The 22,790-nt window shown below is 35.8% G+C and overlaps 1 protein-coding gene across 1 annotated transcript; it reads right to left on the bottom strand.

The window, feature by feature from the left end:
- Nucleotides 1-590: 590 nt before the first annotated feature.
- LOC130238747 (serine/threonine-protein kinase NIM1) lies at nucleotides 591-16,142 on the bottom strand. Its single transcript, XM_056469847.1, has 5 exons — nucleotides 16,085-16,142; nucleotides 12,632-12,946; nucleotides 8,733-9,001; nucleotides 5,725-6,159; nucleotides 591-914 (listed from the first exon to the last, which is right to left on the bottom strand). Exons 1-5 carry the CDS (start codon nucleotides 16,140-16,142, stop codon nucleotides 591-593), a joined length of 1,401 nt encoding a protein of 466 aa, XP_056325822.1.
- Between the last annotated feature and the right edge of the window lie 6,648 nt (nucleotides 16,143-22,790).

The raw sequence follows: 22,790 nt of genomic DNA, 5'->3' as shown, positions 1-22,790 counted from the left end.
TACTTGATAAAGTAGTCAATTAATTATTATAACATAAACATTATATAATATAATTTTGAGCGGGTGTTTTGAGATGCATATTTAATGTCTTTAATAAAGTAAATAATATACAATTATTTATTAAATGCCAGTTTGAGCAGGTGTTTTGCTTGAGATATTTAATTAAGATATTTACATTATATAAATATATGATTTTTAGATATTAGCATAACATTTGTTTGTGATATTTAACTGACTAATTATTAAAATATAAAAGAAATATTGAATAAAATATTGAACAGCTGTTTTGCTGGAGATGCATATTTAATATATTTAATAAAGAAAAACTGAAAAACTGAGCAAGTATTTTGCATGAATTGCAAATTTAGTAAAGTACTAATAAATTAGCACAACATAAATTTAGTTGAAATTATATTTAACTGACCATTTATTAAAATAGAAAAAATATTTATTGAATCAAATTTGGAACAGATGTTTTTGCATAAGATGCACATTTAGAAAATATGCATAAGGTCAGCTGTAAAACAAGCTGTGACATTGAACAGATAAATCAGATTGTTTTCTCCAGTGATCATGGCTGTGTGTGTGGTCTACAGGATGGCACAGACAGCCGACTGCTCCTCTCTTCTCTGTACAGTATTGGGATGAGACCAGCACCTCTTGCGGGCTCTATTGTTGGAGGAACAGAGCGCCGTGTGTCCCGCCGCCTCCACGCTTCTGCTCATCTGCTGCCGGTGCAGGAGGATCCGGTAAACACCCGTCAGCGGGCAGCGGCAGTCCAGCACCACATTATTCCGCAGGTGGATCTCAGTGATGCCCAAATCCTCCAGCGCCAGTTTGACAGAGCGTTCATCAGCCGAGAGAGTCCTGGAATCCAGCAGGTGAGCAGGTGTGGACGGAGCCGACGGGTACGCCTTTGGGGAAACAAATGCGGAAACAAGTTAATTGAAGCTTACCAAACACACTATTTTTTGCATGCGATGCATATTTAACAAAGTATTAAATTAGCCTAACATTAGTTTTAAATTAAGCTATATAAAAATATTAATTAAATGCTATTTTGAGTAGATGTTTTGCATGAGATGCATGTTTAAAAAGTAGATAACTAGCATAACATCAGTTTTAAATTAAGCTGTGATGTTTATTAGATATTTGTCTAATTATTAAAGCAAAAAAAAGAGTAATAAAGTAGTAAATTAGCAAATCAAGCTGCAATACTTAGATGTGTTTGACTAATTAAAAAAATAACAAATAACTGAATACAATTTTTAACAAGGTATTTTGTTTGCGATGCATATTTAATAAAGTAAATTAGCATGACATCAGTTGTTAATTAAGCTATATAAAAATATTGATTAAATGCAATTCTGAGCAGGTGTTTTGCATAAGATGCAATTTTAAAAAGTAGGTAATTAGCATAACATCAGTTTTAAATTAAGCTGTGATGTTTATTAGATATTTGTCCAAGTATTCAAACAAAAAAGAGTTTAATATAGTAGTAAATTAGCATGACATCAGTTATAAATCAAGCTGCGATACTTAGATGTGTTTGACTAATTAAAAATATAATAAATAATTGAATAAAATTTTCAACCAGGTATTTTGCATGCGATGCATATTTAATAAAGTAGTAAATTAGCATAACATCAGTTTTTAATTAAGCAATATAAAAATGTTTATTAAATGCAATTTTGAGCAGGTGTTTTGCATGAGATGCATATTTTAACAGTAGTAAATTAGCATGATGTCAGTTTTAATTTAAGCTGTGATATTTAAGAGATATTTGACTAATTATTAAAATAAAAAAGTGTAATATAGTAGTAAATTAGCATGACATCAGTTTTTAATTATGCTGTGATACTTAGATGTATTTGACTAATTAAATTTTTTTTATAAATAATTGAATATAATTGAACATGAACATGAGATGCATATTCAGTAAAGTAGTAACAAATTAGCATAATGTCAGTTTTAAATTAAGCTGTGCTATTCAATAGACATTTGTCTTATTAGTGAAGTTAAAAAATGAGATTTTAACATATAAAGTAGTAAATTAGCATGTCATCAGTTTTTAATTAAGCTGTGATACTTAGATGTGTGTGACTAATAAAAAAATAATTGAATACAATTTTGAACAGGTATAGCAATTTTGCATGCGATGCATATTCAATGAAGTAGTAACAAATTAGCATCATATCAGTTTTAAATGAAGCAATATTTGCCTAATTATTCAAATAAAAAAGATTTAAATTCATTTTAAATGAAGCAATATTTGCCTAATTATTCAAATAAAAAAGATTTAAATTCATTTTAAATTAAGCAATATTTGCCTAATTATTCAAATAAAAAAAATATTTATGAAGTATTAAATTAGCATGACATCAGTTTTAAATTAAGCTGTGATACTTAGATGTGTGTGACTAATAAAAAAAATAATTGAATACAATTTTAAACAGGTATTGCAATTTTGCATGCGATGCATATTCAATGAAGTAGTAACAAATTAGCATGATATGAGTTTTAAATTAAGCAATATTTGTCTAATTATTCAAATAAAAAAAAGATTTAAATTCATTTTTAAATTAAGCAATATTTGCTTAATTATTCAAAAAAAAAAATTTATGAAGTATTAAATTGGCATGATATCAGTTTTTAATTAGGCTGTGATAAAAAATGATATTAATAATTTAATACGTTTTTGAACAGATGCATACTCAATAAAGTAGTAACAAATTAGCATAACATCATTTTTAAATTAAGCTGTAATACTTAGATGTATTTGACTAATTAAAACAATTAAATATCATTTTAAGCAGGTGTTTTGCATGAGATGTATATTCAAAAAAGTAGTAACAAATTAGCACGACATCAGTTTAAAATTAAGCTGTGATTTATAAATGACCAATTTATTTATTTTTATAATTATTTTTAGGGGGTTTTCACCTTTATTATAATAGGACAATAGAGTTTTCAGACAGGAAAGCATTGGGGGAAGAGAGAGGGTAAGGATTGGCAATGGACCTCGAGTCGGGACTCAGGTCGCCGTGAGCACATTGGTGCTATATGTCAGTGCACAGTACCACTAGGCTAATGGCGCGGACTAAATTACCAATTTTTTTAAATAAAAAAATATTAATTAAATGCTATTTTTATCAGGTATTTTGCATGGGAAGCATATTTAACATAGTAGTAATTAGCATGACATCCGTTTTAAATTAAGCTGTGATATTTAATAAGTATTTGTCTAATTATTAAAATAAAAAGAAATCTGAGTCCCCGAGGAGTCCAGCAGGTGCGCAGGTGTGGATGGAGCCGACGGGTACGCCTGTGGGTAAACATATACGCAAACAAATTCATTGAGGATTGCCAAAAAAGTTAAGTAAATTCACTTGCATGGATTAATTGTTCACCTAAAGAATAACAATGTGCACTAGCAAAATAATCATTGTACATTTTGATTTCATGCACACTAGGGCTGCACAATATATCATTTCAACATCGCCTTATCGGATTATAATTTATGATTTGCAAATGTTTTTGAGGCCTGTGTATGAGGATTTTAAAAGCATTCAGGCATAAGAAATTGTACTTCTCTTTTCAGAATTGTTGTAATTCAGCCACAATGGAGGGTTTTCGAGCATGACCCACCTTTATAACGTCATTCCACATCGTCTCAATTAGATTCAGGTCAGGACTCTGACTAGGCCACTCCAAAGGTTTGTTTTTCTCCAGGCATTCAGAAGTGGAATTGTTGGTGTTTCAACACATTTTTATTAAACATAATTGTTTTAAAAACTAATTTCTAATAACTGATTTCTTTTGTCTTTGCCATGATGACAGTACACAATATTGTGCTGGTTATTTTGCAATATACTAGTATTCAGCTTAAAGTGACATTTAAACACCTGACTAGGTTAATTGGGTGAATTATTAATAGGTTAGAGTAATTATGTTATTATGCTAATAACTAAAAAAAAAACCATTAACACAATTTCATATGCAATTTAAAAAAATGTGCTGGGCAAAAATGAATCAAGATTAATCACATCCAAAATAAAAATTTGCTTTGACATAATTTAAGTGTGTGTACTGTGTTTATTTATTATGTATGTATAAACACACGCAGCTATGCATATATTTGAGAAAAGATTTGTTTTATATTTAGATATAAAATATAGGTGTATAAGATACAAATTATATATAAATGTAAATATCTGTAGTAAAATTGTTTTGCATGTTTTTGTTTGTGTGTGTGTCACAAATACTTAATCATTATAACACACACATACACACACACACACACACACACACACACACACACACACACACACATATATATATATTATGTCAAAACAAACCTTTTTTTTTTATGCAATTAATCGCAATAAATCTTTGCCCAGCACTAAAAAAACATTTTAATGTAATGATTATATTATAATATACAAGTATTATACATTTTTTTGAGCTAATTAAATCTAAAAATAAAAAAAAATTCTGTTTCAAAACATCATGAATGACAGAAAACATGAAAAGATTGATTGTTATTGGCTGTTGCGATTTTCCTCTCTTGTTTCCCGGCATTAGTGTTTATTTCAGCTCTAGTTTCACCTACTAGAGAGGCAGGGATAAAGATAGTAAAGGACCCATCTGATTGGTCAGATTCAGATAAATGACCTATATATGCAGCACACAAATGCTAGGGACATAAAGCTAATTTAATTTACTGTGATATGGATATTGCGAATACTATTATCATTCATTAATTTTCGGCTTAGTCCCTTTTTTAATCTGGGGTCACCACAGCGGAATGAACCGCCAACTTATCCTGCACATGTTTTATGCAGCGGATGCCCTTCCAGTCGCAACCCATCACTGGGAAACACTCATACACTTCACGCACGTACACTACAGCCAATTTTTTAGCTTACCCAATTCACCTAACCCGCATGTCTTTGGACTGTGGGGGAAACCGGAGCACCCGGAGGAAACCCACACGAAAGCGGGGAGAACATGCAAACTCCACACAGAAATGCCAACTGACCCAGCCGAGGCTCGAACCAGCGACCTTCTTGCTGTGAGGCGACAACACAACCTACTGTGCCACTGTGTTGCCTACTATTATCACAATAACGATAATTTTTCAATATATTGTGCAGCTCATTCAGAAGCTTACCTGTGGGTAAATAATAAAGACCCACCTGGTCAGATTCAGATAAACAACTTATGCATTCAGCACATAAATGCACATGAAACTAATTTAATTTATTGCATTTTTCTGAGATATACTGCAAATACTATTATGCGATAACAATATATTTTCATTATATTGTGCAGCGCATTTAGAATCCTACCTGTGGGTACAGAGTAAAGACCTCATCGGATTGGTCGGATTTGGATTAAACAATCTATGCATGTAGCACACAAATGCTTAGCACTTAAATCTAATTTAATTTATTCCACTTCTCTGCACTATACTGCATATACTATTATCTTGATAACGATAATTTTTTCGATATATTGTGCAGCCCATTCAGAAGCCTACCTGTGGGTACATGGTAAAAGCCTCATCATATTGGTCAGATTTATATAAACAACTAAAGCATGCAGCACTTAAATGCTTGACAGATAAAACTAATTTAATCTGTTGCACTTCTCTGCGATATGGATATTGCATATACAATTATTGTGATAAGAGTAATTTTTAAAATTTTGTCTGAAGGCTACCTGTGGATACTCCATTCCCCTCAGCCACGCGCTGGACATGATCTGTGCCAGCGAGATGCGGTCAGCGGGCACCAGTCGCAGCGCTCCTTTAATCACACACTGGCACCCATCAGGAACGTATGCGGGAATACAATAGGAGCCCCTCAGGATGCAGAAACGTAATCGTCTCAGGCTCGAGGCGGTAAACGGGAACGTCGCTGTGACCATGAAGAACAGCAGAACACCCAGAGCCCAGATGTCCACCAGGGGGCCGACGTAGCCCTTGTCCCGGAAGAGTTCGGGGGCCGCGTAGGGCGGAGAGCCGCAGAAGGTAGTGAGGATGTCGGTGGGTTTGCATTCAGCACTGAAGCCGAAGTCGCCCACTTTGATGCAGTATGTGGTGGTGTAGAAGACGTTCTCCGCCTTCAGGTCACGGTGGATGATGTTGTTGTCGTGCTAAAGGTAAAAAAAAAAAGTATAGATGTTGGGAGAGACACTGGGGGAAATAAGTATTAAACACATCACCATTTTTTCTCAGAAAACATATTTCTAAAGGTGCCGTTGAAACCTTTGCAGGATTTTGGTAACAAGCTAAGAAATGCATATATGCAAAGAAAATAAAAGTAATTAGTTTATACATGAAGTTATGTGTAATAAAATGAAGTGACACAGGGAAAAATATTTTGTGGCCTCCTGCTGACTATATTTTTCTGAAATTATGAAAAATATATAAATAAACAGTGGTGGAAAGAGTACTGAAAAATCATACTCAAGTAAAAGTACCATTACTTGATTAAAATGTGGTGCAAGTAGAGTAAAAGTGTCTGTTGTAAATATTACTCAAAGTATGAGTAAAAAGTAGCCCTTTTAAAGTACTCAAGAGTAGTGAGTAGTACGCTGTAAAAAGCTGATGCATTTACATGCAATTTGTGGATGTGTGTAAACGTAACATTCTGTAGTGCATTTAGTTATTGCCCAGCAGGCACACAACGTCATAAGATGTTAATATTAGGTTAGATTTAGGTTGTGATGTCAGGTGATCAAAATTCAATGTCTAGCCAGCGTCTAAGGACAATGTTATTTTGATGTCTAATAATGACGTCAAATTATGTTGGTATTTGGTTGATTTTAGGTTGTGTTGGAAAGTGACCAAAAGTCGAGCCAACATCTTAAACCAGCGTCATATTGACTTCAAATACTGACATTTATTCAGCGGGTATGGGAACTAAAATCAAACGTCTGACAGACGTCACAGTGGTAACGTCCACACAACGTCAAGCTGTAACATCATTAGACGTTGATATTTGGTTGATTTTAGGTTGGACATTGACATCGGCCTGATGTTGGGTACTGATGTCAACCCAATTTTCATTTTCAAACAAAATGCAACGTCCCCACGTAATTGCAGTACAACATCAACCTAACCTTTTGTTGATGTCTTGTGCCTGCTGGGTCATCATACAGTAAAATTCATTTTCTCATCAGTGACATTCAGTCTAAAGAGTCTCTGGGTCAATGCGTGTAAAGATTTTGGACATCTTTTTGGACACTTCCAAACAGTTTGCTGCAATTATAAGTCGCCCATGTCTTGAGGGAGTTCATTATGAGGCGATTTACCTTCTATGTGCGATTAAATTGGACAGGAATCACCAGACTGATTTTTCTAATCCCCATAGACAAGAAAAAATAAAGTAGTGACTGCAGGTTGAAGGAAAGTCATGGTGTAAAAGTACCAACACAGCACTAAAATGTACTTAAGGGAAAGTAAAAGTACACATTTTTAAAACTACTCAGTAAATTACAATTTCTGAGAAAAACTACTCAATTACAGTTATTTGAGTATTTGTAATTAGTTACTTTACACCACTGGAAATATATTAATTATATATATTTTATATTTCATTACGTATTTCTTATTTTTTTGCATGTTTGTTGTCACACTTTAATGTTCCAGATCATCAAACTAATTAGTCTAAACTAACTATTAGTCAAAGATACACACGAGTAAAAATATGCAGTTTTGAAATTAAGGTTTTTATTATTAAACCTGATAACTAAACCTAATAACTGCTTAGGCCATCTTTAGCAGCAACAACTGCACTCAAACATTTTCGAAAACCTGCAATGAGTCTGTTACAGCGCTGTGGAGGAATTTTGGCCCACTCATCTTTGCAGAATTGTTGCAATTCAGCCACATTGTCAAGTTTTCAAGCATGAATTGCCTTTTTAGGGTCATTCCACAACATCTCAATTAGATTCAGGTCAGGACTTTGACTAGGCCACTCCAAAGGTTTTTTTTTTTTCTTCAAGCATTCAGAAGTGGACTTCCTGGTGTGCTTTAGATAATTTTTCTGCAGCAGGACCCACATTCGCTTCAGCTTGAGGTCACTAATAGATAGCAGGACATTCTCCTTCAAGATGTTTTGGTACACAGCAGAATTCATGGTTTAATTTATCATAGCAATCTTCAAGGTCCTGAAGTAGCTAAACAGCCCCAGACCATCGCGCTACCTCCACCACATAATACTGTTGGTGTGATGTTTTTTCTGAAATGTGGTGTTACTTTTACAGTATGTACAATACGACATAAATTTTCCCAAAAAGTTTAATTTTTGTTTCATCAGCCCACAGAGTATTTTCCCAAAAGTCTTGGTGTTTTCCAGCAAAATCGAGATGAGCCTTTATGTTCTTTTTGCTCAGGTGTGGTTTTTGTCTTGTAACTCTGCCATGCAAACCATTTCTGCCACATCTCTTTCTTATGGTGGAGTCATGAACACTTACATTTCACACTGGCTTTTCACACAGGGCTATGCAATTTTGGATTTTGTTTTCCATTAATAATAAAAACCTTCATTTAAAAACAGCCTTATGTGTTTTCTTGTGTTGTCTTTGACTAATGTTTAAATAAGTTTGATGATCTAACACCTTAAAGTGACAAGCATGCTAAAAAAGGTGGCATACACTTTGTCACATCACTGTGTATATGGATGTTTTGCTGTGTATATGCAAAATGAATGCGTCTCTCTTACCATGTGTTTGACAGCAGACAGTATCTGAGAGAAGACCAGCTTGCTCTCCATGTCAGACAGGCGCCCTCTGCTGGAGATCCTAGAGAACAGCTCTCCTCCCGGCGCGTACTCCATCACCAGATGCAGCCGGCGAAACGTCTCCACCACCTCATATAGACGCACGATGTTGGGGTGCGAGAGTCTCTCCATGCAGCGGATCTCAGATGAGAACAGCCTCTGCGAACGCTTGTCCAGACGCAGCTTATCCAGGATCTTCACAGCAACCCTTTCTGAGAGAGAAAGAGAAGAGGAGGAGAAAATGCACAGCCAGCGTCATGTGGGTCAGTAACAGTTTGATTTACAGCAGATTGTTTAGAAATATGGTGGTTTTTGCAGGCGCACTGTAAAAAAAACTGGGTTCCACACGATTTATAAGTGTTAGGACAACATGAAGGCATGAGTTTTTATTAAATTAATCATTAGTTTTTACAAATTTAAGTTGATTAAACACAAAACAGTTAAGTTGAAAAACATGCTCAAGGGTTGTGTGTTGTTTCAGCTCATTTTAAATAGGTAGTTTGAACAAACAGCATTTTTTTGAGTGTGTTCATGCATGTGAATTGTATAAATGTTAATGGGATAGTTTATTCATTTAATTTCCTCAAGCTTAGTCCCTTGATTCATCTGGGGTCACCACCACGGAATGAACCGCCAACTTATCCAGCATATGTTTTATGCAGTGGATGCCCTTCCAGCTGCAACCCAGGACTGGGAAACACCCATACATATTAATTTACACACATACTCATACACTACGGCCAATTTAGTTTATTCAATTCACCTATAGCAGTGGTTCTCAAAGTGGGGGTCGGGACCGCCTGGGGGGGGTCATGGGACAATAAGTGGGGGTTGCTTGGTGATTTCCGAAAATCAAATTCATTTTATTAAACTTTTCGAATGACCATATTTTTCCATAACCCACAGAAATAAAAAATGGTAGTTAATAGTTATAGCAGTTAATTAAAATAGTTAATTTTATGTGACCCCTGAGGTGATTGCGTTATACTAAAGACACAGCATATTGATTTTATGGCACCAGGTTAAACTTTCTAACACCTTTACGGCACTCATGTACTGTATATCAAAAATAAATACAGGCCACAACTGAACATGGTGGATGGTCTCCGAGTTCTTCAAAATTAAATGATGAATAGACTTGGCCTATTGGTACGTGTGTGCCAGTGTATAAGCTATATATATATATATATATATAACTATCTGAGAGGATATTGAGGGTCGCGAGTCACTGACATTGTATTTTTGGGGGTCGCTCGTTGAAAAGTTTGGGAACCCCTGACCTATAGCACATGTGTTTGTACTGTGGGGGAAACCGGAGCACCCAGAGGAAACCCACGCCAACACGAGGAGAACATGCAAACTCCACACAGAAATGCCAACTGACCCATCCAGGACTCGAACCAGCGAGCTTCTTGCTGTAAGGTGACAGTGCTAGTCATTATTTACTCTGCCTTTACTCGTTTCAAACCTTGATGAGTTTCTTCTGCTGAAGACAAGAGAAGATATTTTGAAGAATGCTGGAAACCTGTAACCATTGACTTTCATAGTATTTGCTTTTCCTACTATGCAAGGATGGACTACAGGTTTCCATCATTCTTCAAAATATCTTCTTTTGTGTTCTGAAGTAACAAACTTATGAGTGAGAAAGTAAATAGTTCGTTTTTGGGTGAACTATGCTTTTAACTTTGGATTTATTTTAATGACTGTAAAAATGTTAAAGGGATAGTTCACCCAAAAATGACAAATCTCTCTTAGTTTACTTTGTCTCTCATGTGGTTTCAACCCCCCTTCTGAGTTTCTTTCTTATGTTGAACACAAAGGAAGATATACTGGAGAATGCTGGAAAAACATCATTGACTTTCATAGTATTTTTTGTTTTTGTTTTATGAATGTCTGTGGCTGCATTTTCCCCAACATTCTTCACAATATCTTGTTTTGTTTTCAACAGAAGAAAGAAATTTGTTAAAGATTAGAACCACTTGTGTGCATCTGAATTATTATTAAAAATATGTACTATACTAAAATAATAAAATTTAAATAATATAAAAATTAATCACGATGCATAAAATTAGTTATTTATTCATTTGTAAATGAAACGAATAGCATCATATTATGTTAAAAATATGTATATAATGCAAAATAACCATTTTACTTTATCTTAAACCACATTATAAATTTGTAACTTTACAGAAAAAGGGATAGTTCACCTGACACTGACTTTAATTCATTAATTTTCTTTCGCCTTGGTCCCTTATTTATCAGGGGTCGCCATAGCGGAATGAACCGCCAACTATTCCAGCATATATTTAATGCAGCAGATTTCCTTCCAGCCGCAACCTAGTACTGGATGCATGCAAACTCCACACAGAAATGCCAACTGATCTAGCCGGGACTCGAACCAGTGACCTTCTTGCTGTAAGGCAACAGTGCTAACCACTGAGCCACCATGCCACTCCTTTATTCCTTCATTCATTTTCTTTTCAGCTTACTCCCTTTATTAATCTAATGTCACCACGGCGGAATGAACCGCCAACTTATCCAGCATATGTTTTACGCAGTAGATACCCAGCTGTAACCCATCACTAGGAAACATCCACACACTCATTCACACACATACACTACGAACAATTTAGCTTACCCAGTTCACCTGTACCGCATGTGTTTGGACTTGTGGGGGAAACCGGAGCACCCAACAAAGGGAGAACATACAAACTCCACACAGAAACGACAACTGACCCAGCCGAGGCTCGAACCAGCGACCTTCTTGCTGTGAGGCTAACATACCACCCAATGCACCACCATGCAGCCTTATATATATATATATATATATATATATATATATATATATATATATATATATATATATATTATATTATATTATATTATATTATATTATATTATATTATATTATTTTATATTATATTATATTATATTATATTATATTATATTATATTATTTTATATTATATTGTATTGTATTGTATTTTATTATATTTTATTAATATTATATTTTATTATATTATATTATATTTTATTAATATTTCATTTTATTATATTATATTATATGTATTAAAAAGTACTCTAAATGTGCTCATCAGACTTAAGTTCCCATTCATCTTCAAAAGTCTATAAATTCCTCAACATGTGATATTAATATGATGACTGGACAGTTTGTACAGTAAACTAAGGTGGGTGTGTGTCTGGGTGGGATATGTAAATGACTAATCATAATCTTCCAGATTAACCTAGATTTGACTCCCCCACCCCCAGATTTACACCAACAGACGTGACGAACACATGTTCACTTAATATCCTAACATCAGCATTTTCTATTGTGGTATACAGTTGAAGACACAATTATTAGCTGTCCTGTGAATTATTTTTAAAAAATATATGATGTTGTCTCATCCTAAATGATGTGTAACAGAGCAGGGAATCTTTCACAGTATTTCCTATATTTTTTCTTTTGGTGAAAGTCTTATTTGTTTTATTTCATCTTACAAAAAAAACATTTTAAGGTCAATAATATTAGCCTCCTTAAGCTATATTTTTATCGATTGTCTACAAAACAAACCACTTTTATACAATGACTTGCCTAATAAACCTAGTTAAGCCTTTAAATGTCACTTTAAGCTGATCTTGAGAAATATCTAGTCAAATATTATTTACTGTCATCATGGCAAAGATAAAATAAATCAGTTATCAGAAATGAGTTATTAAAACTATAATATGTTTAGAAATGTGTTGAAAAAAATCTCAGCGTTAAACAGAAATTTGGGACAAAAATATACAAGAGGTCTAAAAATTCTGACTTCATATGAACTCTGAGAAAGTCTCTCTCACCCTTAGTCAAGTCATGGACTGCGAGTTTGACCTGTGAGAAGTTCCCGCTGCCGATTTCTCCCCGGAGCTCATAAAAGCCGACCCGTCTGCCGAATGTGAGCTCATCGATGAGCTTTTCGTTGTGTCCCAGGTCATAGACGGCTCTCTCGAAGGGCGTCTGCTTCAGGATGAGCTCTGGACTCACGGCCGTCGGCTTTCTGCTCAGCGTTTGACCTTTTTGCCTTTTCTCCTCCGTCAATTCTCCAGTATCTATCCAGGCCAGCTGAGGCACCAGCTCTTGATGGTGGGACGGCACCGTCTGCTGGGCCACTTTCCCTGTATAGAGGAACAGGTCTAGTTTAAATGGCTACTAATTTATTTTCAATTATTTTATTGTTTTTATTGGATGACAAAACAAATTAAAGAGCTCCTATTTTACCCCTTTTACATGATGTAATATTAACCTTGTGTCTCCAGAATGTGTCTGTAAAGTTTCATTCACGGATCATTTATTACACGCTTATTTCTTACGGCCGCCATTTTAAAACACGAAAGCGAGGCTGCGGTGGGAAGAAACCCAGAAGTATAGGATCAGCACTTTAAACATTGCAAAAACATGCTGTGGACTACAAACTTCCAGCTGTTGCCAAAATTTCAAAATGTAGATATGGTGTAAGCATCACTTTAATATCATTCAGTTACGTTTGATTTGAACAATTAAAAGCAAATTAGGCATCAAACAACATCACAATCTCTTTAAGAGAGTAATACGCTTAAGCCTCCTCCTAGGATTGTTCATGGCACCAGGTAAACACCATGGTGACGCTCACTGCTTCAGCCTATGTAACCTGGTGAGCAATAAAACAATGCAGTTCTTTGTAGCACACCCTCGTGTTGTCTGTAAAAGTGTTGTCCCGGTACTGAAATTTTAAAAACGTCCATTTCCCACTAACATTTAAGTGCCGCTAAGCACGTTCTTAAACACTGCTGATTTGCTATCGTATTGACCAGTGCTCAACAGAAATGACTGTGATTGGCCGTGAAGATAATTAGTTTACTGCTCTTCACCAAGTGCAAACACAGATACACGGACACTGGAGTGTTTTAAAGCCACGAAGATCAGTCGATTACTCGTCTGTGTTGACCTTAATCTGCAAATCAACGTTGTTTAAGAACGTGCTGAGCGGCACTTAAATGTTGACGGTTTTTACAAGTTTCAGTACCGAAATTCAGTATCGTGAAGTCTAATATAGTGAAAAAATCAGTTCATTAACTTGAGTTTGATAAATGGCATCTAAAACATGTGTTTGGGAAAGAAAACTGACTGACTAGTGCCATTTCCCTTAACTTAGCTGAAAATGAGGTCTAATATCCCTTTTTATTTTCACTTTCTATTCAGAATGGACCTTCGGGTCACTGAGAAGGCGGTGAAATTATAAATTTGTTTCACTTGCTCTTCTCTGATAAGATATACACCCAGGTACTATACTAGGCAATACTTCTGGGTTTCTTCCCACCGCAGCCTTGATTACGCTTTAAAAATGGCGGCCGTGTGAAATCGGTCTATAGCCTTCAGAATATGCCCATTTTAGACTCTGAGGACAGTGTAGCTGTTTTTGTAACCTGTGCCTTTAATGCAAATGAGCTGGATCTCTCCGCCTACCAATGGTCCCATGTGCATGTTTGTTTCTCCTGCTGCATCAAGTCATAAAGAGCACAGTTACATGCGCGAATGACACAGATTCAGGATTCATTTAATGGGTTATGGTATTGGTTTATGAGTCAAATAAGTGAGTTTATTCAAGCAAATGATGCAATGATGTCAAACAAACGTTATTACAAAGTTTGAGACACACACGTTTAACTTTACACTGTTTTTGCATGTCTACTTGACGCGTCCTCGTATAGCTTCTATGCGGCTGTGGTTTTTTAATTATGACTTACAGCGATTTAATGTTATTTGCTTTATCACAAACATGCACTGTTTTAGAAACGTTTAAACTTCTAAAACTCATTCTTGAGGCTCACAGAGAGCTGAACAGATCTTTTAATCCCAGTTTGGTTGCAAAACCTGTCTTGTGGACTTGTTTAAATGCATTACCATGGAGTAATCTTAATACGTGGCTGTCAATCAATTTGGTAGGTGGGGAAAACTGCACTACTACGTCACGTTACAGTGGGCCTGAAAATAGCTAGGATTTGGATCCTATTTTATTATTAGGAAATGTAAATAAAAGAAACTTATTGTGTTTATTTTACTCACACAGTTCTGTTCAAACAGCTTCCAAAGTTGATTTTGCATTATAGTTGCGCTTTAAAGGGATAGTTCCTAGCATGGTTTGCACCTAGGGTTGTCACGATACTGAAACGTCTATTTACCGCTAACATTTGAGTGCTCTTGATCATGTTCTTAAACAGCACTGATTTGCCATTGTGTTCACATGCTCAACAGAAATGACTGTGATTGGCTGTGAAGGTCATCAGTTCACCAATCTCACCACTGTTTACTGAGTGTAAACACAGATACAGAGACACTGGAGCGTTTCAAAGTAATGCAGAGCAGCTGGGTTGTCTATAAGTTGACATATGAGCGATCTGCTGATGAATCGCAGCTTTGACACCCTCCAGTATCAGTGATATTTAAGAACACGCTCAACGGTGCTCAAATGTTAGCAGGAAATGGATGTTTTTAAAATCGCAGTATTGATTGATACCAAATTACTGTATCGTGATGACCCATTTTGCACCTGCTTAATTCTTTCCCTAGTGCATTGATTTTGTAGATAGCTTATTTCAAGAAGTAATGATCTGCACTCATGTAAATTTCTCCTTTTAATGCTTTTTAATTCTACATTCCTTTAGGAAACAAAACCACAAATCTTTTGGCTCAACTTCTTCCTCGATCTGTAAAAGACTTAGAAGCGGAAGTGAAAACAAGTAAAAATCATTAGCCATGGCTAGAGCCAGACAAAATCTGTGGATATTTATGCAGAATGATTGGAACAAGTACATGGTGAGTAAATGTTGACATCTCTTAAATCAGACTTTTATACAAGTTATACAAAGTCAGTTTCATTGTTGTGACTTGAAATTATATGTAAAGTGAATTTAATTCAACTTACAGTAAAATTTAAGGCAGCTACTATTTTTTTTTAGTTTGTGAAGACAATATTGGGTCTTTTTCTCTAGAGAAACACTTGATATAAATTGGATTTACTATTTAATTTGCTATCTAAGAAAAAAACTATGGAAAACAATGTAAAATCACGTTCCTTATTCTTATTTCTCAAATTCATCCCAGTCCAAATAATCTATGCTATGCAGTCTACACATTTATATACATCTAAACTGTCCGTTTAATGCTTTTGTATTGGGATTTCCATTAAATAATCGTTATGATAAGTTTTACAAGCAAAAAATCCTCTTTGTTTTAATGCGTGTATTTAGTTTTGAAAATTGCGTTTTCATACTCACATAATATCTGTCCTCTCCCATTTTTCCCAGTCTTTGAGGGTAAAGTGTTGCTCTTCATATTTACGAACATCCTCTGTGTCTTTTGGTTTATCCAGTAGCATTCAAAGTCTTGAAGATCTCAGTATTGTCAGTCAATCTTATTTATTCAGTTTTCCTCTGTGCATCACTGTAGTGTACGAGTGTTGACAGACGGCATGCTCTCACTCCTGTTAGCTCTTCACACTGCTGGATCATGTGTGAGTGTGTAATCCTGTCTCGCACACTCACCTACAGACAGGTGACTCACCTCTGACCCCTCCTGTTGTGGGATTACAGTGTCCAGCTGTCTGTCACTCGCTACACGTGAAAGTGGAATTTAGGTTTGTGTGTCTTTGGCTATTGTCGCTTATTTTTAATTCCTAGGGTGTTGCTATGTTGCTGCTTAAGTATTGCTACACACAGTTCAGAATTATTAACCCTCCTGTATATTTTTTTCATGCCAAATTTTGTTTAACAGAGCGAAGATTTTTTTCAACACATTTCTAAACATAATAGTTTTAATAGCTTATTTCTAATAACTGATTTATTTTATCTTTGCCATGATGACAGTACATAATATTTCACTAGTTACAGTTCAAGATACTAGTATTCAGCTTAAAGTTAAATTTAAAGGCTTAACTAGGTTAACTAGGTAAGTTAGAGTAATTAGGCAAGTGACTGTATAACAGTGGTTTGTTCTGTAGACAATCTTAAACAAATATTGCTTGAGGGGGCTAATAATATTGACCTTAAAATGTTTTTTTTTTTTTAATTAAGAGCTGATTTTATTGTAGCCGAAATAAGTGATGAGAGGTTCATATAATTTTACTGCCTCTGACCTTTGAGTCTCGTTCATCGAGATTCTGAGAACGTATATTTTTTCGAGTATATTATGTTACAAGTTGCTTCCAAACACATATACAACTAGCCCAAAGGTTGATCACTCTACAAACAAGTCATGACTAGGGCCAGATGGAAGCTGCGGACATTTTGTGCTATTTCTGCAGAGAATTTTGGTGAAAATCTGCGGATTTCTGAGGAATTATTTTGGGAGTATCATAACTAAAACCTTAATAATTGAAATAAATAATATCTTTTTAATGTGTATTTATGTTTAAAATGCACATCCAATTAGATCCACTTTATTTGGTAAACAAAGCAAGTCTCTCATATAATATATCTACTAAAAGAGAGAAAATATTACTGTACAAACTGCACTGTACATAAATCAAATATTTATTAGTAATAATATTAGTCAATATTATTACTGTAATTAATGGGTTAAAATCTGCGGAATGGTATAAATGCTATAAGTTAGAGAAAATAATCATTCATTATTTACCTGGTCTTTTGTCTATGATAGCATTTTTTGATTTATTGACAAATTTGATTGGTTCGTTCTTGTCACACTGACAGTCACATAAAATCTTAACTAATGCACACAGTCTGAGCCAGAAGGACGTATGAATTAGTTCACCTTTCTTTGGGGTTTTGAGTCGCTTGTTCATCACGTGACAGGCTGGGCAGCATGTAAAGAGAGATGATTCGAGAAATGAACAGATCAAATCTTTTTCCGGCTCTAAATGCATATGATTATCTTCTGCCTTTCATGTGATGAATGGCTCAAAAGACTTGAAAAATGAATGAAACCACCTGCACAACTGAACGAATTACTCCCTGAGAGGACTCGTCGTTCCCGAGTCACATTGAAGATTCGTTCAAAATGACCGAATTGTTCCAGAACGTTTCATCCCTAGCCAAAATAAAACAAATAATACTTTCTCTAGCAGAACAAATATTGTAGGAAATACTGTGAAAAATTCCTTGCTCTGTTAAACATCATTTGGGAAATATTTGAATGAGAAATCACAGGAGGGCGAATATTTTTCACTTGTATGTCAACCCCATGTCATTAAGTGGCAGCATTGCTGTGATTTCTAAAGTATTCCAAGTTGTTCCTTGGTGGTTTATCTGATATATGGTTGTTAAGGTGTTTTGAGTAGTTTCTGTGAAAATATGTAAGTTATAATAATGTTATATATTATACATAATATGTATGTATAATAAAATGTACGTTTTTGACTCTTCTAAAGCAGTGGTTCCCAAAAATGGGGTCGCAGGACAATGACAGGGGGTCGCTTGGGGATTTCCAAAAGTCAAATAAATTTTATTAAACTATTAGAATTACCATATTTCATCCATAACCCACAGAAGATAAAAATAGTAGTTAATAGTTACATTAAAAAAACAACATGCAAATGAAAAGCCATCAACCTTAAATAATTTTTTTCATAGGATTGGTGTGTTTATGTTAAATTAACAACACAGCAATAGCGTCAGCTGCACATTCTTAGAACGTAGTCCCATGGATGTTTCTGGAGACCGCGAAGTACGTCCCGGGAGGTACGTATTTTTGCAGTTTTTGTTTTCGCACCGTTCTCGCGTAAACACGCTAGAGGCCGCTGTCGAACGACCTTCCGCCTGTCTGCCTGGATGACGGAATGATTGACCGTGCCACCGGCCAATCGGCTGACCCACCCTTCTCCGTCCCTAAACCCAACCAACGACGATTCACAAAAGCCGTCCAGAAAAAGAAAAGCCCTCGTCTGATTTTTACCACGTTTTCGGATTTTGACCACATTCTCACCCTGTGATGAACTTGTTCGCTTTATTTTTTGGATTTTGTTTTCTTACCTGATTTCTGGAACCGCTCTTCCCCGGACTCGAACACGGTCGTCGTCGTGGTCAGCCCCTCTCTGCGCCTCGAGTCCAATAAAGTACACTAAGAGCTAACCGGACAAACTGGTTGCAGCGGGAAAGCCCTCCACACGGAGGCGAGCGGCCGGCCGGCAAGCGCCGAAAGGAACGGCGTCACACCGCCCCGCAGCGTTCGCTTAAAAAAATGAAATGCAGCCGTACGTACCCCCGGCTACATATTTCGCAGTCTCCAGAAACGTCCACGGGACTACGTTTTCAGAATGAGCCTGGGTGGTTGATTTTATAGCACCACTTTAAACTTTCTTACACTTTTATGGCAATCAAACACATTAAAAATTAATATATAGGCCACAATTGAACACTGAGAATGATCTCTGATTGGCGGTCTCCAAAATTAAACCAAGAATAGACTTGTGCTGAAAACACATTAGGTGAGGTTAATATTAAATCAAGCAAATTAATAAATGACTATAAAATTATGTGTTTGTTAGACTGTTGCACACTTTTGTGTTGTCAATATTCTTGTATTTATATAGGCCTATTTTTGTGTGCGCAACGTTTGTATATTTACAACCACCTCTGAGGAATTTGGGGGTCGCGACTCACTGGCATTGCTATTTTGGGCGTCGTGTGCTGAAAAGTTTTTGAAACCCCTGTTCTAAAGCATACTAATATGTTTGCGGATATTTAAGAAACATGCTAAGCAACATACTTTTTCATCTAAAACACAATGCTAAAGTCAGTTATTCCCCTTTAAAAATGTCTGTGTCAGAATATCCGTCGTTTTGGTCTCTGTAACCAGCCCACTGCCAGTTTACCCAATTATATTTCAGCAGCGCTCTGGGTTGTCTTGCTGGAAAACACATTTTATTTCATTCATGAAGGCTGCATCAGTGTATGTGGGCTCAAATAGGAACTCAGTAGCAGACTCCAATATGAGATACAAATTCAGAGTTATATAATTAAGCTTGTGGTGGTTTTTAATAAGCAAAAATGCTAATATTACAAATATAAACTTTATACTTATATTGCAAGGATGATGACTTCTGGTGTCTTCAATCTGGCAATCTTTGCGTCGAAAGAAAAAACCCTCTCCAATGTTTTGAATTAGACTGCAATACCTAGTAAAACCACTAGGCATCAATCCTACATACTGCACCTTTAACCATTTATTAAGCACCATTTATAATAACTCCATTGACAATCATTACTATATAACCTACTAAAAGTCTTTAAATAATCCTCAGTATTTGATGAGTATTTCAATTAGTGGCATATATACGGTTAATGTTGTGTTTTTAATACAGTTATCAATCATTCATTTGGTAATAGCTGTAATATTTAATAAGCGGTTGGTATAGAGTTGTAGGTAGTTTCTACACGCTTTTAGGGTGTCAACAGGTGGTTGCTGTGGTGTTTTTAATTGTTCATATGCTGTTCTGCATGGTTACTGGTGTGAAAGTAAATTATGTTTAGTATTACTAGCACACTTTCTTTAAACCAGACCATCAAACGGGGCTATTTGTGTACTGTTCTGGTGTCTATTTCTCGAATACTATCTTCTCATTTAAGTAAGCGCTGTAGAGATTACTTGTATATTGTGTGATATAATGTGCAGCATAATGTGACCTAATTATAGAGGTCTGTTTTTTTCTCTGATCCTCCAGCGCCTCCAGACCGAAGGATAAGCAAGCGGACACAATCCCCATCAGAACCAGACGTCTGGCTTTAGAGGGAGCTGGAAGCATCTGTCTGTGTCCGTGTGCCTGTCTGTCTGTCTTTGTGTCTGTCTGTCTGTGTGTGTCAGACAGAAAGTGACTCACATTAGATCCGCTGCAGCTGATTCTGCCGACAGAGGAGGAGTCACAGTAGGTGTTTGTTTCTGTTTCTTTGCCCTCCTGTGAATTTTTTTTTTCTTTTTCAAATATTTCCCAAAAAATGTTGAGCAGAGCAAGGCATTTTTTTACAGTATTTCCTATAATATTTTTTCTTGTGGAGAAAGTCTTACTTGTTTTATTTCAGCTAAAATAAAAGCAGTTTTAAATTTTTTTTAAAACATTTTTAGGTCAATATTATTAGCCCTCTTAAAGGGCACATAGTTTACCTCTTTTTTATGATTTAATATTAATATTATGGTTCTTCTGAGTGTGCCAGTTTAGGTTCAGTTTAAAACACAATTCAGATTTTTTTATTATAATGTGTTAAAAAGTGTCATGTTGGGGGCGTGTCCACAGTTCGCTGATTTATGGGTGTGTTGCTTCACATGTAGATTAGTTTCCCGCCAACGTAACAAGGGGGCGGGGCCATGAGCTCACCTGCTCTGCGTTTGCAACAGAGTCTGACAGGCAGACTCAGAGAAGAAGGAGTGAGAGGATCAGCATTCAGTCGTACATGTACGACTCTGACACAGACCAAGCAGAGAGTACAAAATCATTTGTGTCTTTGTACAGTTTTACAGCCAACTGTGTGCTAGTTTCAAGTGCCGAGCTTGTACACAGAAACTAATAACCACGCACACTGAATTAACTTTAACTGAGGCACCGGATGCGCCGCTCGAAGCCGCGACACGGCACACCAGACACTCTCTGTGGCGCGGCAGAAACATGAAGTGTCCCGAATCGTCGCGCCACGCATTTTTGAATTCTAAACATAGGTTTCTGCAGCGGTCCGCGGCGCCCAGCCGTCAACGTGAGTGTACCCTGATAGAAATCTATGTTTAGAATTCTAAAACGCATGCTAGTTAAGATCACAGGGAGCTTCTGGGATCGAGAGAAATGCAAACGGCTGAAGTATAAGGTGGACTCAATGAGAAGTACACATGTTTCCAAACCTACCTAAAGATACAACCAATAATTCCGATTAGAGCGATATTGTGGAGAATATTGCTCTTGTGTTGAGCCCAATGAGCCTTGCATCTAAAAATAGAGTTAGGGTGTTCCTTTAGTGATATCGCTTAGACTCACGCTGAAAATGGCGGACGTGAATCAACAAACTGAGGATATGATGACGCGCCTGTCAATCAATATTGGTGGGCGGGGGGACCGCTCTCCTACGTAAAGTTCCGGTCGGTTTGAAAACAGCTCCAATTGGTCCACCGTTTTTTATGTTGTTAAATTGAAAAAAAAAGCACTGGGTGTGTTTATATCACCCAAATATGACAGTCTATACACCATACATGCACATATGTCTGTCCAAACAGCTTGAAAAGTAGATTTTTTACCATAGGTGCCCTTTAAGTAATAATTGTTAACCAAATCAAAGTTTAGTGTTTGCACAGCCTATATTAATCCATATGTAAACCTCTTAGTAATAAAAATGTTAATGTATAATTTTTTTAACATACAAATGCAGTGGATGGAGTTAAAAGTACTAGAGCATTCAGACAAATTATTTTATAATAAACATCATACTGTATATGTAGTTAAACGTGCCTAGTTTACATTTTTTGGGGAAATGAAGAAAGCACATGTTTTATGTCCATATAGAAAATATGTTTTTTAATTATAATAATGCTCTTGACTGATGTTTGTCTGCAAAAGCTAATCTATTGTAGGCCTGTCACGATATTTATTCTTGGTGTATGGTATATTCAGGGCTTGACATTAACTTTTTTGATCATCAACCACTGTGGCTGGTAGTTTTCCAACATTACTAGCCACTCAGCATTTTCATTAGCCACAATTTTGTTGTTGGAAAAATAAATTTTATATGCATAAATTTAAATTTGGCATTCTAAAATTACTTAATTTAGATTTTGTGTTCATTTCATTTCACTGTTTTGTGTGTTGTTTATGACCTTGCTCAATGAGCAAGAGCAAATGGATTGTGGTTTCACAGTGTTGCATTGCAATTAGTTCTTATTTCACAGGACTTTTTAGGACTCAACATTAAGGATTTACCTAAATTTTCTCTGGCCACACCAAAAATAAACAAACTAATAACTAATTATTTCTTAGCTGCAAATTTTAAC

The sequence above is a fragment of the Danio aesculapii genome, chromosome 2 (genome assembly GCF_903798145.1).
Source record: "Danio aesculapii chromosome 2, fDanAes4.1, whole genome shotgun sequence".
Lineage (NCBI taxonomy): Eukaryota > Metazoa > Chordata > Actinopteri > Cypriniformes > Danionidae > Danio > Danio aesculapii.
The sequence above is the reverse complement of the archived record's forward strand: the minus strand, read 5'-3'. Positions and strand labels throughout refer to the sequence as shown.